The 16,905-nt window shown below is 48.2% G+C and overlaps 1 protein-coding gene across 2 annotated transcripts in view; it reads right to left on the bottom strand.

The window, feature by feature from the left end:
* The window catches only part of CD109 (CD109 molecule), a 295,729-nt gene that overhangs the window by 215,344 nt on the left and 63,480 nt on the right, over positions 1 to 16,905 (bottom strand). For both annotated transcript variants that reach the window (XM_033937865.1, XM_033937866.1), the window contains exon 9: positions 7,119 to 7,260. In XM_033937865.1, coding sequence (XP_033793756.1) covers positions 7,119 to 7,260 — 142 coding nt within the window. The remainder of the gene's footprint in view (positions 1 to 7,118; positions 7,261 to 16,905) is intronic.

The raw sequence follows: 16,905 nt of genomic DNA on the forward strand, positions 1-16,905 counted from the left end.
AATTTTCGATCTTAATACAGTTATTCCTTTTGGACTAAACAGTGAGGTAGAATGGATGTCTCTTATCTAATTTTAAACTTCCCAGTGCTCATAGAAACATAGAAAGATGACAGCAGATAAGGGCTACAGCCCATCAAGTCTGCCCACACTATTGACCCACCCTTTTAAATCTACTGACCCCCTTAAGTATAATTGTAATTATACTGCCACTCTACTGACCCGCTTTTTCAAGTCTATACCCTAGCGACCCTATCCCTTGGCATGACCCTCATAGGGATCCCACATAGGTATCCCATTTGTTCTTGAAGTCTGGGATGCTGCGTGCCTCGATCACCTGCACTGGAAGCTTGTTCCAATGCTCAATCACTCTCTCCGTGAAGAAGTACTTCCTGGCGTTTCCACGAAACTTCCCTCCCCTGAGTTTGAGCGGATGTCCTCTTGTGGTCGAGGGTCCCCTGAGAAGAAAGATATCATCTTCCACCTCGACCCGTCCCGTGATGTACTTAAATGTCTCAATCATGTCTCCCCTCTCCCTACGCTCCTCGAGAGTGTAGAGCTGCAGTTTGCTCAGTCTTTCTTCGTACGGGAGACCCTTTAGCCCCGAGACCATCCTGGTGGCCATCCGCTGAACCGATTCAATTCTGAGCACATCTTTACGGTAATGTGGCCTCCAGAATTGCACACAGTATTCCAGATGAGGTCTCACCATGGCTCTGTACAATGGCATCATGACTTCAGGCTTCCTGTTGACGAAGCTTCTCTTGATACAACCTATCATCTGCCGTGCTTTAAATGAAGCCTTCTCCACTTGAGTGGCAGTCTTCATGTCGGCACTGATGATTACTCCTAAGTCTCGTTCTGCCGCAGTCCTGGTTAAAGTTTCTCCATTCAGGGTGTAAGTTCTGCATGGATTTCCGTTACCGAGATGCATGACCTTACATTTCTTGGCGTTGAAGCCTAGCTGCCATATCAAGGAGCAACTTTCTAAAGTACGCAGGTCATGCTCCATAGTATCCTGTAGATTGTAGCCGTTTACTATATTGCATAGTTTGGCGTCATCAGCGAATAAGGTTACCTTACCTTGAAGCCCTTGAGTCAGATCCCCAATGAATATTTTGAAGAGGAGTGGGCCCAGGACTGAACCCTGCGGCACTCCGCTTGTCACCTCCGACATTTTAGAGAGGATACCGTTAACCACCACCCTCTGAAGTCTACCACTAAGCCAATCTTTAACCCATGCAGTTAAGAGTCTCTCCTAACCCCATCGAATTCATTTTGTTCAGCAGCCTGCGGTGTGGGATGCTGTCAAAAGCCTTGCTGAAGTCCAGGTATACGACGTCCAAGGACTCTCCTGAGTCCAGCCTTCTTGTTACCCAGTCAAAGAAGCTGATAAGATTGGACTGGCATGACCTACCCTTGGTGAATCCATGTTGACTGGGATCCCGGAGATTTCCCTCGTTCAAGATCGTATCTAATTTATGCTTAATTAGTGTTTCCATGAGTTTACACACTATTGAGGTGAGACTCACCGGTCTATAGTTCGCAGCCTCAGCCTTGCAACCCTTTTTATGCAGAGGAACGACGTTGGCTGTTTTCCAGTCAAACGGAACTTTCCCCGTACTTAGTGAGAGATTGAAGAGTACTGCCAACGGTTCCACCAGAACATCTCTCAATTCTCTGAACACTCTTGGGTGTAAATTGTCCGGTCCCATGGCCTTGTTTACCTTGAGCCTTGTCAGTTCGCTGTAGACGTCCCCAGGTGTGAACTCGAAATTCTGAAACGGGTCTTCCACGTTTTGTTTTGCCTTCAACTGTGGTCCATGTCCCGGTGCCTCGCAGGTGAAGACTGTCCTGATTGGTTTAGATAGTCATGTGACAAGTAGATATTTAAATAGTTGTACAGAGGACGACGCCATGTTGAAAAAGATTTGAAGCTGGCAGTGGGTCTGAATATCTGTAAGAAACTATACTTGAATAATTTTAGTGGTGAATGTTTCATTGATAAGGTATTTATCTTCTGAGGTATCTTTTTATTTAGGGGTATCTCCTTGAAACAGCCCTAGCGAAACGTGGATCCATGTTGGAGTGCCGTTTAAACGCCCAAGTGATATGAGAAAGCTAAGTTTAAAAAACTAATTTATCTCACAAAAAAAGTATGTAAAACTTAAAAATTATAGAAATTAAAATTATTTAACAAAAGATAGGTGGTAGGGATATGACCAATGAGGAGGCTAGCTACTTTGTGAACTTTGTACTATAACAGATTTTATTCTGTACAGATGTAGCCACTGAGGTCTTATCCCGTGTTACTTAAATAAAATGAATAAGGAAATGAATATATAACAAGTTTATGGTGAATTACTTATTATGAAATATTGAGATACAGTCAAACCTTGGTTTGCGAGTAACCCGGTTTGCGAGTGTTTTGCAAGACGAGCAAAACATTCTTGCAAAACTTGTCTCGCAAACCGAGTGTTGACTTGATTTGCGAGCACCCCCCCCCCAAGAACCGGCATCGCTCCCCACCCCCGCTCGCAAAGGCCCCCCCCCCCCGCTTGAACCGGCACCCCCCGCCCGAACAACTTGAAGCTTACCCCCATCTGGCACCGGCACGCAGCCCACAGAATCTCAGCGAGAGGGAGAATTAGAAGACCTTGAGCATGCACAGATGCATGCTCAAGGCCCGGCAGAGGCAGGAAGTTCTTCAAGCGGCACCGGCACGTCCTGTGGGCTGCGTACCAGTGCCAGACGGGGGGGTAAGTTTCAAGTTGTTCGGGCGGGGCGTGCCGGTTTGCGCAGGGGGGGCCTTTGTGAGTGAGGAGGGAGCAGAGCCGCTGGCCTCAGGGGGGTGGAGGGAATATATCAAGCGAGTTTCCATTATTTCCTATGGGGAAACTCGCTTTCATATACGAGTATTTTGGTTTATGAACATGCTTCTGGAACGAATTATGTTCGTAAACCAAGGTTCAACTGTACATCAGAATGAATTGTGCTTTCAAAGCTCTTTAACTTTCCTTAATATACAATCGAATGAGGAAATTTTCTGGATTAATGGATCCCCAAGGCAGACACATCAAAATTCTGTTTAAGAATGGTCTCCAACTTATGCTCCTCAGAGTCCCATAAGACCGAACTGCCCTCAACGGGCATAGCGCATAGCCATAGCTGAGACCACCGCTTCCACCACTGGTGACTTTAAGGTTGCCCTATCCCCCACCGGGATACAAACAAGTCAAGGGGCACACACACCGAAAAGGCGACACCAGCAAAGTCCAGAAAAAAAAACAGATGGATCGGACAAGAGCGAGAAGCAGAGGCGATCCCCCAAAAGAAGAGGGTCCTCCACACTCAGGGTCTCAGGCAGCACCTCCTCAAAGCACAACACCGAGGAGATCTGCTGAATTAGATCTGAGAGCTTGTCCCTCTGAAAAAGGCGCACCACAAACGCCTCCTCGCTGGTAGACGGAAAAAAAAACAAGTCCCCAGTACCAGAGGCCATCCTCGTGAGAGGATCCTGGAGGTCTCCCCAAGAGTCCAGGTCCACATGCATTGTTTAAAACTCTCCTCAGACAACAAGTCCTCGTCCCAGCCCATATGCAGTTGCCTGGACGAGGGAGGAGGAGGGGGGACAAAAAAGAATTAAGGGGTCAAAAACAGCCGGGGGCGCAGAGGGAACAACCCCCCCCCCCAAGATCCCCGGGACACAAGCAGGACCCCAGGCAAAAATAAAATGAGGGGAAAAAACTCTTCGTCAGCTCTATGGGACTCCCTGCCCCAGCAGGGAACCCAGCTGAAACCTGTCCCTGTTATTCCAAAACAGGGAGAAGGCACTTGAGGCTACATACAAAATGGAGGAGCTATCTGAAGAAAAACGGCAAAAAACACGCCAAAAATAACCCTTCCAGGGCCTGTAGCGGCTGGGAAGCCTGAACTGTCCCAGCCACTAAAGCAGGCAAAAGCCGGCATCAGCTGTAACATAAAACAGCTGTGAGGAAATCCCTCCACAGGTGGCAGGAGAAGACTGTGCTTCCCTGCAAAGCGCTGCTGGCTCGCAAGGCATTAGCAGCGGGGAACCCTGGACGCCTGCACCCACTGCCGAAGAGGCTCCTCCATTGCACTGGCCCGAACAGCTGTTTTCAGGCCAACCACGAGTGCCTCACGTCTGGATCAAACTGAGCACTTCTTCCCCTGAGAAGTGCTCAATTGCTCTATACGTGACCTAGCTCAAAGAAAAGTGACAGTTAATTGAAAAATACAGTAATTTACAGCATATTTAAAGGGAAAGCAACCCTTCAGATCGGCACTACCTCAGGATTTTTTTTTTTTTGCAGAACAGACTCCACTTGGCTCTCCAAATAGTATGCCTTACCAACCAGGGGTTAAGGCTTACCATTGAGACACCTCTAAAAGAAATGTTGGGGAGGGATCCAGCACACGACCCACCGGGTTTGACACCCCCGAGGTCAGACGGACCTCCAAACAGGGTCCAACCAAGCTTAATCCGGCACCAAAAAGGGGACAAAAAGTCCTAAACAAATTCCAACAGCCCTACCAAGGGAGATGGGTACAGCTCACCAACACCTGCTGGAGACTGAGAGAAGACTGAAGGAATATAGTGCTGCCCTGCAAATTCTTGGTTCTGGTCATTCGCGGTATTGTATTGAAATGGAAAAGTCCACACAAAATAGTTCATTCAAGCTTTCACCAATAACTTTGTATACTTAATTTCCAGGTTCTTGATTGGTTCTGGCAAAGAGGAGTGTGTGGCGCAGTGGTTGGATCTACAGCCTCAGCACCCTGGGGTTGGGGGTTCAAACTCTGCGCTGCTCCTTGTGACCCTGGGCAAGTCACTCAGTCCTCCATAGCCCCAGGTACGTTAGATAGATTGTGAGCCCACCGGGACAGAGAGGGAAAATGCTTGAGTACCTGATTGTAAAAAACCGCTTAGATAATCTTGATAGGCGGTATATAAATTCCTAATAAACTTGAAACTTGAAACACTCTTTTGATCAGACATCTTTAGCCTGCTTCATTTGCTGTTGATCAGAGGAAGTGGACATTTTTGATGTGTATATTGGCATCATCATGACATCATCAATATGCACCCAGATGGCAGATGGCAACTGAAAAAAAGACTGTTTCTGGCAACTCAGAGGTGTCTTTTTTTTTCAGAACCAATCAAGAACCTGGAAATTAAGTATATAAAGTTATTGGTGAAAGCTTGAATTAACTATTTTGTGTGGACTTTTCCATTTCAATACAAGACTGGCAAGACTCTTGAGGCAGGCCGTTCTGGCCAAAACATGTACATGTCGAGTCGTTGAAATGTTTTATTGACAAAATAAAGGATGTTTGTGAAATACATTTGAATTCACCAGTCTCCTTTGGACTATTCCACTCCTTCGCGGTTTGGGAAACAATTATAAAAAATAAAATTGTGGAACACATAGACAAACATGATTTAATGAGATGGGTTCAGCCAAAGGAGATCTTGCCTCACCAATTTGCTTGACTTCTTTGAAGGTATGAATAAACATGTGGATAAAGGTGAGCAGTTCATGTAGTGCAGGGGTGTCCAAAACGTCGATCACGATCTACTGGTTGACCACAAAGGCAACGCCGGTAGATCACAGAGCCAATGTTCTCCCTAGCGTATTCCCCTAAGGTCACTGTCTCACCTTTAAAGTAATTACAGCAGCCTGCAGAGCGAACGTAGCAGCCTGTCGTCAGCATCTGTAGCACATTCCCTCTGCGGTGGTCTCGCCCCTGATGTCAGAGGGGCGGAACCGCGGCAGAGGGAACGTGCTACTGATGCTGATGGCAGGCTGCCGTAATTTCTTTGAACTTGTTGTAGTTAGTCCCAGAGGGAAGAAAGGAGGTGAGGGATCCAGTCTGAGAGGAGCAGCTCGATGATCCAGTCTGAGGGAAGCACCGGAGTTGAGGGAAGCACCCGAGATAAGGCCTTGCACGTCAGGGCCCCGGTGGGATGGGGGTTGCCTTAGAGATGCTGGATCGGGGGGGAGGAGAAAAAAGGACCTTGAGGAGGGGCAGGAAAGCAGCCTTGAACCAAAAGGGAGGGGGAAGACAGGGCAGATCCTGGACTACTAGAGGGATTAGCAAAGGGAAATACCCTGAACCGAGGAGAGAGAGGTGCCAGGCCCTGAGGAGGGGGAAGACAAAGAGAGTGAGAGAGACAAAGACCTGGACCAAAGGTGGGAGAACTCAAAATGTTAGAAGAAGGAAGACAGAGAGAGGGAAAACCTGAAAAAAAGGGGAGGCAGAAGAGAGGGGGTAGATGTTGTACTATGGGAGGTGCAGACAGAAGAGACAGAAGGGGAGAGACCCTTAGGAAGAACAGAGAGATGCAAGATCATAACAGAAAAGGGAGAGCAAGAAAGACATGTTGCCAATAGGGGTGAAGAAGAGAGGAAGAAAAGTTGGACTCCTGGAGGGACAGAGAGAGATGTTGGTTGGGGAATGGAACGAGTTCTAGAGGACAGAAGAGGTGCACTCGGTAAATATATAAATAAATATTGGGGTCTTTTACTAAGGCGCGCTAGCCTATTTAGCGTGCACTAAATGCTGACATGTCCATAGAATATAATGGGCGCATTAGCACTTAGCTCCCGCTAAATCGGCTAGCGCACCGTAGTAAAAGAGGGGGGTATATATTTAGTATTTTTATTGTTGGTAGATCATTTTGACTTGGTCATTTTAAAAGTAGCTCGCAAGCCAAAAAAGTGTGGGCACCCCTGATGTAGTGTATCTAGATTTTCAGAAAGCTTTTGATAAAGTTCCTCGTGAGAGGCTCCTGAGAAAATTAAAGAGTCATGGGATAGGTGGCAAAATTCAGTTGGCTGAATATTGATACACATCAGATTTCCCTCCAGTTTGAATTCTTCTCCTACCGTTACCTCATGGAAAGAAAAACCCTCAAAATCCTGGAAACTACAGGGTTGCCATGAAAAAGTCTATAATTAACTGGTAGAAACATTAGCGTTCTTTAGATATGTTAAAATCTGCATTCAACACCTAATGTACTTTAGTAAACAAACTCCAATATGTTTGACCTATCACGCCATTCAAAAATATATTTTATATGTCCTTCTGTATCATACCTGTTAGAAATTCTGTGACTACAGCCACCACCTCAACTGGTCCACGTAGAGATGGAGCATCATAGCCAAAGCGCTGTTGTTTATTTTTGACTAGTTGTTCCAACTCTAAATGGTCAAAGGAGAAATTCACTGCTCCATTTATCTGTAAGAAGTAAAAAAAAAAAAAAAAAAAATCACTGAGCCATTAAAGCAGTGATTCGCAAACTTATTTTACAATCATGGAACCCCAAAAATATTTTTTGAATACACCACCAAGGAACCCTCCTTTCCCAAGTCCCATCCAGCTTCTGTTCCCTTGTCTCCCCTCCCCACCCCACCCCCCTCCTCCAATGTGATCAAGAGTACTGCATTTTTCATTCTATAGTGAGGATAAAGTGAACATCACATTTAGGACTGATAGACATTTTTGTCTGTTAAGATTGGTGAATGATTTTTCTTTGATAGCAATCCACATCACATAGCCCTGATCAGCCTAGCATCAGAACTGTTCACTGTCATACAGATTTCTTTTATTTCTTTTACATATTTTTTATTCTTTACATATTTTTTTAATTTATATATCGCTTAAAACCTAAGAGGGGCATAATAAAAAAAAACCGTCTAACTCCCTTTTTGGCCTAAGGCCTTAAACGTTGAAAGCAGAAGCAGGGAAAGCGTCCATAACCTAAACAAACGTCCTTGTTTTGATAATGGCCTGCCTCTACATTCAGCTGTTTAAACGCCCAGACCACCACTACGTCTACACTGCTGGGCTTGATGGACCACTAGTCTGACTCAGCAGTGGCAATTCTTATGTTCTTATCTTCTTATACCCCATAATGAACCAAAAAAACGCCTGAGCCCCAAATGTCCAACACAATGGCTTTTAGGCAAAGGAGGAGCCAGTCCTTCGCCTAAAAGCTGGAGTCTGTAACCGGTGTCTGTCAAAAACACCGGTTACAGAATCCACCCCAACCCCCCCCCCACTACATCGAGGCAGGAGGGAACCCAAGCCCCTCCTACCCCGTGATCCCTATACCCCCCTCCCCCCCGATTACAGTCGGGCAGGAGGGAACCCAAGCCCTCCTGCCCTGGGCACCCGCGGCACCCCGCGACAACATCGGGGCAGGAGGGAGCCCAAGCCCTCCTGCCCCGCCGATTAACATCGGGCCAGGAGGGAGCCCAAGCCCTCCTGCCCCGCCGATTAACATCGGGCCAGGAGAGAGTCCAAGCCCTCCTGGCCCCAGCGATCCGCGACCACCCCGGCCGATTACGTTCAGGGCAGGAGGGAGCCCATGTGCTTAAGACCCCGCCCACAGAGAAGCCTAAAGCTCCCGGGCCTATTCTGATTGGCCCAGGCGCCTCAGGCCCCACCTGTGGGCGGGGTTTCAGCCGCCTGGGCCAATCCGGCCCCATTCTGGAGCCGGCTGGCCTGCCGGACGGGTTTGGCGCCCGTCTGTCCGGCCAGCGATTTGAGGTACGGGGAAGGGGGGTGGGGGTGGGGGGTCATGGGGTCGGCGGGAGGGGTCATGGATCGGTGGGAGGACCAATCGGGGGCTCAGGGGGACGTTGGGGGGAGAGGGGTTGTGTCGAGGGCAGGAGGGCCTGGGATCCCTCCTGCCCGTATTGTAGTGGGGGGTGGGGGATATGGGGGGTCCAAGTCTCAAGCATATAAATGGTTGCAGTTGAAGCAAGCCATTTAGAAAGGGTTCCCTGACTGACGAAATTTAGAAAATCAGTATAGCTTGCCGGGCCTACGCTTCCAGACAGATTTGCTAGGGCATCAGGCCGCCAAGTGTTATAAATTGATACCGGAATATTTGAATAAGAAACCCAAAACGAGCCTAAGAGATATTTGGAGTATCGAGATTAAGCATGAGATTTCTGCTACTCAATGGCCACAGATTTGGTCAGCATCTATGAGACAAACTTGGTTTTTTCTATCGTATAAGATTTTTTTGGACCCCTGTTCGTTTGCAAAAATTAGATAGTTCAAAGTCTAATAGATGCTGGCATTGACATCTTGATGTAGGGACACTGGATCACCTGTTATACTATTGGCCCTTAATACTCGGCTTTTGGAAGTCGATATGGGTTACAATTAATAGGATACTGGATACTTCTATTCCAATGACATATGATATTGTATTATTTGGAACTGTATTACTACCCAAGTCTCCAATTTCTACAGCTAAGAATAGACTACTTCTTGTTATGAATGGGATTGCTATACAGATGATCACAAAATATTGAAAGAATTGCGATAGACTAAATCATACTTTTTGGTGGGAATCCCTGTGCTTATTCTATCGATATGAACGTATGAATTCAGAATTAACTGGTCATTGTAAAAACTGTAATGAGATTTGGGGCCCATTAGCAGATTTTAGAACCACCAATCAATAGTATAAGCCTTCATTATCAACAGAGTTTTATACACATCCAGGAGGGGGGGGGAGGAGGAAAAGATATTTCTATTATTATTTGGGAGTTATAAGTGCTGTTGGGCCCATGTGCCTCAGGCCTCACCCCCAGGAGGGGCCTAAGGCTCCCGGGCCTATTCTGATTGGCTCAGGCGCCTTATGCCCCACCTGTGGGCGGGGCTTTGGGACGGCTGCGCCAATCCGGCCCCATTCTGGAGTTGGCTGCCGGACGGACGGACGGGTTTGGCACCCGTCTGTCCGGCCAACTTGGACAAGGTAAGGGGAAGGGGGGTGGGGGTGGGGGGGTCTGCCAGGGAGGTCGCAGATTGGCGGGGGGGGCGATCGGGGGTTCTGGGGGGGCGATCGTTGGGGGAGGGGGTTCCGTCGAGGGCAGGAGGGCCTGGGATCCCTCCTGCCCGTATTGTAGTGGGGGGTGGGGGTGGGGTGTAGGGGGTCGCCGGGGCTAGGAGGGTTTGGGCTCCCTCCTGGCCCATTCAAGTAGCGGCGGGGGGGTCGCCGGGGCCAGGAGGTTTGGCTCCCTCCTAGCCCATTCAAGTAGCGGCGGAGTGGTCGCCGGGGCCAGGAAGGCTTGGGCTCCCTCCTGGCCCGATCGAGATGCGGGGGGGGGGGGTTGCTGGGGCCAGGAGGGCTTGGGCTCCCTCCTGGCCCGATGTTAATCGGCGGGGCAAGAGGGCTTGAGCTTCCTCTTGCCCCGATGTTGTCGGGGGGGGGGGGGGGGGTCGCGGTTCGACATGGCAGGAGGGCTTGGGCACCCTCCTGCCTGGATCGTTGTGTGTGTGTGGGGGGGGGTTCTGTAACCGGTGTTGTTTTTGACAGACACCGGTTACAGAATCCAGCTTTTAGGCGAAGGACTGGCTCCTCCTTCGCCTAAAAGCCCTTCTGTTGGACGTTTGTGGCTTAGGCGTTTTTTGTTTCATTATGGCTGAAAAGTGTAGACGTTGTGTGGGTGTACTTTTAGACGTAGTGGTGATTGGGCGTTTAGGCAGAGGAAGGCCATAATCAAAACAAGGACGTTTGGTTTGGTTATGGACACTTTCCCTGCTTCTGCTTTGAACGTTTAAGGACTTAGGTCAAAAGGGGACTTAGACGCTTTTTTTGATTATGCCCCTCTACATATATTGTAATTCAAAAAATGGATCTCATTTACATGGAGAACAGACCAAACGGTCCATGTTTCGGAGAAACACTCCTTCTTCAGGGCTCCAAATTATCCTTTGCTCCGCTAATAGAGAACCATATAGAATACAACGGTGTTGTATAAAGTCCTTAAAATTTGTGAATTGAAGGCAAAACATCAGACGAGCTGATGCTCAGTATGAACACTACTAGAGAAAGTGAAAGAAAACATTATCAAAATTCTTCACTCAGAATTCTTGTGTACCTCGGAAATACCCAAATAAACCCCATTATGCATATCTGAATTGAACCAACACTCAAATCATATTTAGAGCAACTTTCAGACTTCCCACATCTCTTACAGGTCCATGGGTAATTTATAACCAAGGGCTTCTGTGTCAATTCTTAAAGAGATCTTCCTTCCTCACTCCTACTCCCAAACAGCTGTTTTCATTTTACAGACTTCATAACCAAAATGATAATCATTTGTTTGAAGTTTGCAAATATCACTCAAGCAGTCTTATGAAGATGCAAAAGGGCAAAGTAAAAAAAAAAATTTAAAGATCATCATTGCTCCTAATCTTTTATTATGGAGCTGAAAGTTCAACATAATTATAGGTAATTTTACAACAGAGCACCTATGTGAAAAGTAAAAAAATAAAAGCACCTATTTTATAACATAGGCCTCTGTACAATGACTCCCGTTAGTGCACAAGTTTACACCTGCTCTGAAGATGTACATGTGTGCATGTACTTTATGTGGGTACACCTCTATTTTTGTTTTACTGTCTTTGTCAGACTTGCCCCAGCTCACCGAGACAGACAGGGAAAAATGTTTGAGTACTTGAATAAATTCATGTAATCCGTTCTGAGCTCCCTGGGAGAATGGTATAGAAAACTGAATGAATAAATAAATATTTTATACAACACAGTACTCCCCCACGAATTTGGGGTCCACGATTTGCAGACTCAGTCATTCACGGTATTTTCTGACCGCCTCTTCCAGCGGTCAGAAATTACCACAAATGATTTACATAGACCAGAGTGACTTTCAGTACTATCATCAGTCCTTTGGATATGACTGACGAAAGAGAGGCATACAGAACAAACGAAAAGGAGAAACCATTTTCCGGATTCGAGAGGGAATTCCACGTGAGGCGTCAGGAGCCCGCAGCTGACTAGACAGGAAAGAAAACAGCGCTTCCCGATCTACCACAGAAGAGCCTGGGAGAGACAGTGACCAATCAGGGAATCGTTTACTTGTGAGCGGCATGCGGGGAGAGATGTGGGGAGAGTCAAAAGTGCGGTCAGAAAATACCGCAAATGACTTACATAGGCACACGTTGCCACCCCTGCAGCCCTCTCCTGCCTCCTCCGCTCCTAAATCACATCCAATATTTGCGGGTTTTTTTTTAATTTGCAGATGCTGCTGGAACGGAACCCCCGTGAATTTTGGGGGAGTACTGTATATGTATATATCACAACTCCTTCCCAGCTCCACCCCACACTATGCCTCAACAATGCCTACATGAACTATCACATTAAAGTAAGCATAATCTTTTTACTATGTCTACTATTTATGCATATGTACTCATGTGTAATTTTATAAAAGCCTGTATCCATGATAAAAATGTGTTTTACACACAGAAGAACCTTTATAAAATAACTCCATGTATAGTAATTCAATAAAAAGTATAGTATGCATAGAAAATTTAGATGTGACCACTTATACCAGCCCTAGATCTAAACAACACACATACATTATAGTATTCTATCACTTATATATGTAATTGTAAACCTTACCATGATTCCACCCATATATATATACCCCCCTTCAAACTATGCACCATTGCATTAAAGCAACATTTTAGAAGACTGTAAATGTTTGGTTAAGATACAAGATACTGAATTTGTTTTTTGGGATCCCATTCAATTGCAACAATTTGTGTTAGCTCGTGAACAGAAGTGAGATTTCTTTTCTTTTTCTTTTTCATTCTTTGATGAGAAATTAGGTTAGGAATGTCCATGTCCTAATATAGTAGGGAATGATTTGGGTTCATTGGAATTCAACCCATTTCTTTGTTTTCCTTTTAAAATTTAGTTGGTAAATAAGCAACATGTTTCCCCTTTTAGTGGGCTTGTAAAGGATTGTTTTTTGTATTGTTTGTTGTATTGAAAACTTGTATGGAAACCTTTTTTCCTTGATATCTTTATGATATTGTAAATGTATTAAATTCAAATAAATTAAAAAAAAAACATTTTAGAAGACAGTGTGTAAGGAGAAATTAGGTTCTTACCTGCTAATTTACTTTCTTTTAGCTTCTCCAGACCAGTAGAGGTTAATCTTTACGAATGGGTATATATCCAATCATGACCAGCAGGTGGAGACTGAAAACAAAACTGTGGGACAGTATATAATATACTCCCTTCTCTATTTACATCAGTCTGCCGAATAGCCAAGCAGAACTAAGAACTGGAAAACAGAAAGAAAACAATACTCCAAACAGGAGTAACAAATAACATACCCAAATGCTGTTGGAAAATGCAGAGGAGAAATACCAGAAGGAAAATGTCCCCACAGCTCGCCAGCTAAGCCAGCCGAGCCACAGCCGCTGTTCTTTAATTCTCCCCGGCCCTAGAAAAATACTAGAACCCGCAGCAAAAAACAAAAACTGCCCGCGAAACAGCCCCAAGAACAACAACAACAGACAGGGTGGGGACCTCTACTGGTCTGGAGAAGCTAAAAGAAAGTAAATTAGCAGGTAAAAACCTAATTTCTCCTTCTTTAGCACTCTCCAGACCAGTAGAGGTTAATCTTTACGAATGGGACGTACCAAAGCTGTCCCTCACACGGGCGGGACCCCCGAAGGGCCGACACCAGAACACACACACCGAACACCGCGTCCTGACGCGCCAGAACATCTACCCGAAAGAGTCTGACAAAGGAATACAAGGAAGACCAAACCGCAGCCTTACAAATGTCCACTGGAGGCACGAGCGATGACTCAGCCCAAGAAGCCGCCTGACCCCGAGTAGAATGAGCTTTGAGAAACTCCGGAACGGGCTGCTGCCCTAGAAGAGAAGCGGAAGCAATAGTCTCCTTGATCTAGCATGCAATAGTAGCCCTAGAAGCGCCAGCCCCTCTAAGAGGACCAATCAGAACGACAAAGAGATGATTTTATTTCCTGATCTCCTGGGTCCGTTGCACATAAGAGCGAAGGACCCAACCAACATCCAACTTGCTCAGCTGTCTTTGCTCAGAAGAGCCCTCCCAACTACCCAAGACCGGGAGGACCACAGATTGATTGACATGAAAAGGAAAAACTACTTTTGGCAGAAAAGGAAGGAACAGGCCTCAAGACAACCTGCTCCCTAGAAAACTCCAAGAAGGGAGCCCTACAAGAGAAAGCCTGTAGCTCAGAAACACGCCTAGCGGAAGAAATGTCCACCAAAAAGACCGTCTTCAGAGGAAGGTCCTTCAAAGAGCAGCCGCCCAACGGTTCGAAGGGCGGGTGCATCAGAATAGAGAGAACCACACTGAGATTCCAAGAGGGAATAGAGGACCGCACGGGAGGCCTGAGCACCTTGGCCGCCCGCAAAAAGCAAATCACATCAGGAATGGCTGTTAAACGCTGACCCGTCACAAACCCCCGAAAGGCTGACAAGGCCACAAGCTGAACCCGGAGAGAAGCCGAAGCCAGGTCTCTATCCATGCCATCTTGCAAGAACTCTAGGAAGTTAGGTACAGAAACGCGAAGAGAGACCACTCCCCGTACCTGGCACCACCCCTCAAAGAAGTGCCAAATCCACACAGAAGCCTGAGAGGTAGAAAGCCTCCAGGACTCCAAGAGTGTAGAAATCACCCTATCTGAATACCCCTTCTTACCAAGGCGACCCCTTTCAAAAGCCAAGCCGTAAGACAGAAGGGAGACGGGTCGAACATGGGAATGGGACCCTGCGTCAGAAGGTCGTCCAAGGGAGGCAGAGGAAGAGGATCCGCCACCAGAGTGTCACCAGATCTGCGTATCACGGATGTCGAGGCCAATCTGGAGCCACCAGAACCACCAGACCCGGATGGCGAACAATGCGGAGAAGAACTCTGCCCACTAATGGCCACGGAGGGAACATGCACAACAGCCCCTCTGTTGGCCATGGTTGAACCAGAGCATCCAGACCCTCTACCAGTCCATCCCTGCGACGACTGAAGAAGCGGAACACCTCGGCCTTGCCACTCGTGGCCGACAGGTCCATCAGGGACTGACCCCCAAGCCGGCATTATCAACTGAAAAGCCACAGGGCTGAGACACCACTCTCTGTGATCTAAGATGTGACTGAGGAAGTTCGCCTGAACAATCTCCACCCCGGCCATGTGAGAGGCCGAGAGATCCAGAAGGCGTGACTCCGCCCCAAAGCATGAGCCGAGCCGCCTCCTCCGCCACCTGAGCGCTCTTGGTGCCTCAACGATTGACATAAGCCACCGCTGTGGCATTGTCAGATCGGACTCTGACCGACTTGCCCATCAAGAGGGAGCGGAAGGCTAACAGCGCCAGAGGGACGGCTCTGGTCTCCAACATGTTGATTGACCAGGACGCCTCCTCCATGGACCAGGTGCCCTGAGCTGAGTGACCTAGACACTGAGCCCCCCCAACCGAGGAGACTGGCATCCGTGAGAAGCACTGTCCACTGCGATAGATCCAGACTCATCCTCTGGACCAGATGAGAGGTCTGGAGCCACCAAAGAAGACTGCAGCGCACCAAGCCTCACAGAGGGACAGGGACCTCCAAACTGAGCCTCTGGGGTGACCATCTACGAAGCAGAGCATACTGAAGAGACATGTGGGCCCGCGCCCACCTCACAACATCCAGGAACGCTGCCATCGACCCCAAGACTTGGAGGAAATCCTGCGCCCGAGGACACCGGGACGCCAAAAGAAGGCGAATCTGAGATTGCAATTTGCTTACCCGGGCCTCTGGAAGGAAGACCTTCCCCAAGGAGGTGTCGAACAGAACTCCAAGGTACTCCAGATACTGAGCGGGGACCAACCAACTCTTGGAAAGGTTGACCACCCAGCCCAGTGACCGGAGAAACTCAACCACCCGAGCCGTAACTCGGGCGCTCTCCTGCAACGACTTCGCCCGAAACAACCAGTCATCCCAGAAGGGGTGCACCAGAATGCCCTCTGACTGCAATGCCACCGTGACGACCACCATCAACTTGGCGAACGTCCGGGGAGTCGTGGCCAGGCCCAAGGGAAGCACACAGAACTGATAGTGCAGACCCAATATCGCAAAGCAAAGAAAGAGCTGAGGAGCGGCCCAAATGGAAACAGGCAAGTAGGCCTCCGCCAGAGCGAGAGAAGTCAGGAACTCCCCCGGCTGAACCGCCAGAAGGACAGACTGCAGTGTGTCCATGCGAATAAAAGGGAATTCTGAGAGTCCCTCCCTTTAGGGCCCCATAAAGGAAATGGCGTACCAGCCGATACCGCACTCCTGAGGGGACACTGGACAACTGCTTTGAGATCTAGCAAGCGCTGAAGGGTCTGGCGAAAGGCTAGCGTCTCCCATGCCACCTGACATGGAAAGGCTAGATATGATCCGGCAGAGAGCGGGCAAAATTCAAGTACATAACCGTCCCGCACCACCACCAGGACCCACTGATCGGACGTGATCTTGGCCCACTTTGGAAACAAGTTGCGAAGCCGGGCACCCACGGGAACCAAAGGGGGCGCCGGCAAAGAGACATCGCGTAGGACGGGCAGCAGGGGAACCGGGGGGGAACTCCCAGCCCCCCGACGGGCCCCCTGAAAAGACTGCATGCGCTAAGCCAACCGACCCCGGGGAAAAACCGGAAGCCTGGAAAGAAGCAGTCCCATGCCCCAGGCGAAACTTGCGAAATTCCCGCAGACGCCCCCGGGCAATGCCAACCCGAGAAGCCGGGCGGGCACGGTCCTCAGGCAGACGGGGCACCTCAGAGTCCGTCAGAGTCTGAACCACCGGATCTAAGTCCTCTCTAAACAAAAAACAACCCCGAAAGGGAAATTTTGGGAAGTTCAGTTTTGGACGCGGCAACCGCCGACCAAGCGCAAAGCCACAAGGTACAGCGTGCGGCCACAAAAAGACCCAAACTTAGCAGCACCAAGTCACAAAGAACAACCGAGAGGAACGAGGCAGTCATCTCAAACTTCACCACCTCCTGATCCACTAAGGACCAGTCATCAGACTCACGATCCAGGACATGCTCAGACCAC

Source organism: Geotrypetes seraphini, chromosome 3, assembly GCF_902459505.1.
Source record: "Geotrypetes seraphini chromosome 3, aGeoSer1.1, whole genome shotgun sequence".
NCBI classification, from domain to species: Eukaryota; Metazoa; Chordata; class Amphibia; order Gymnophiona; family Dermophiidae; genus Geotrypetes; species Geotrypetes seraphini.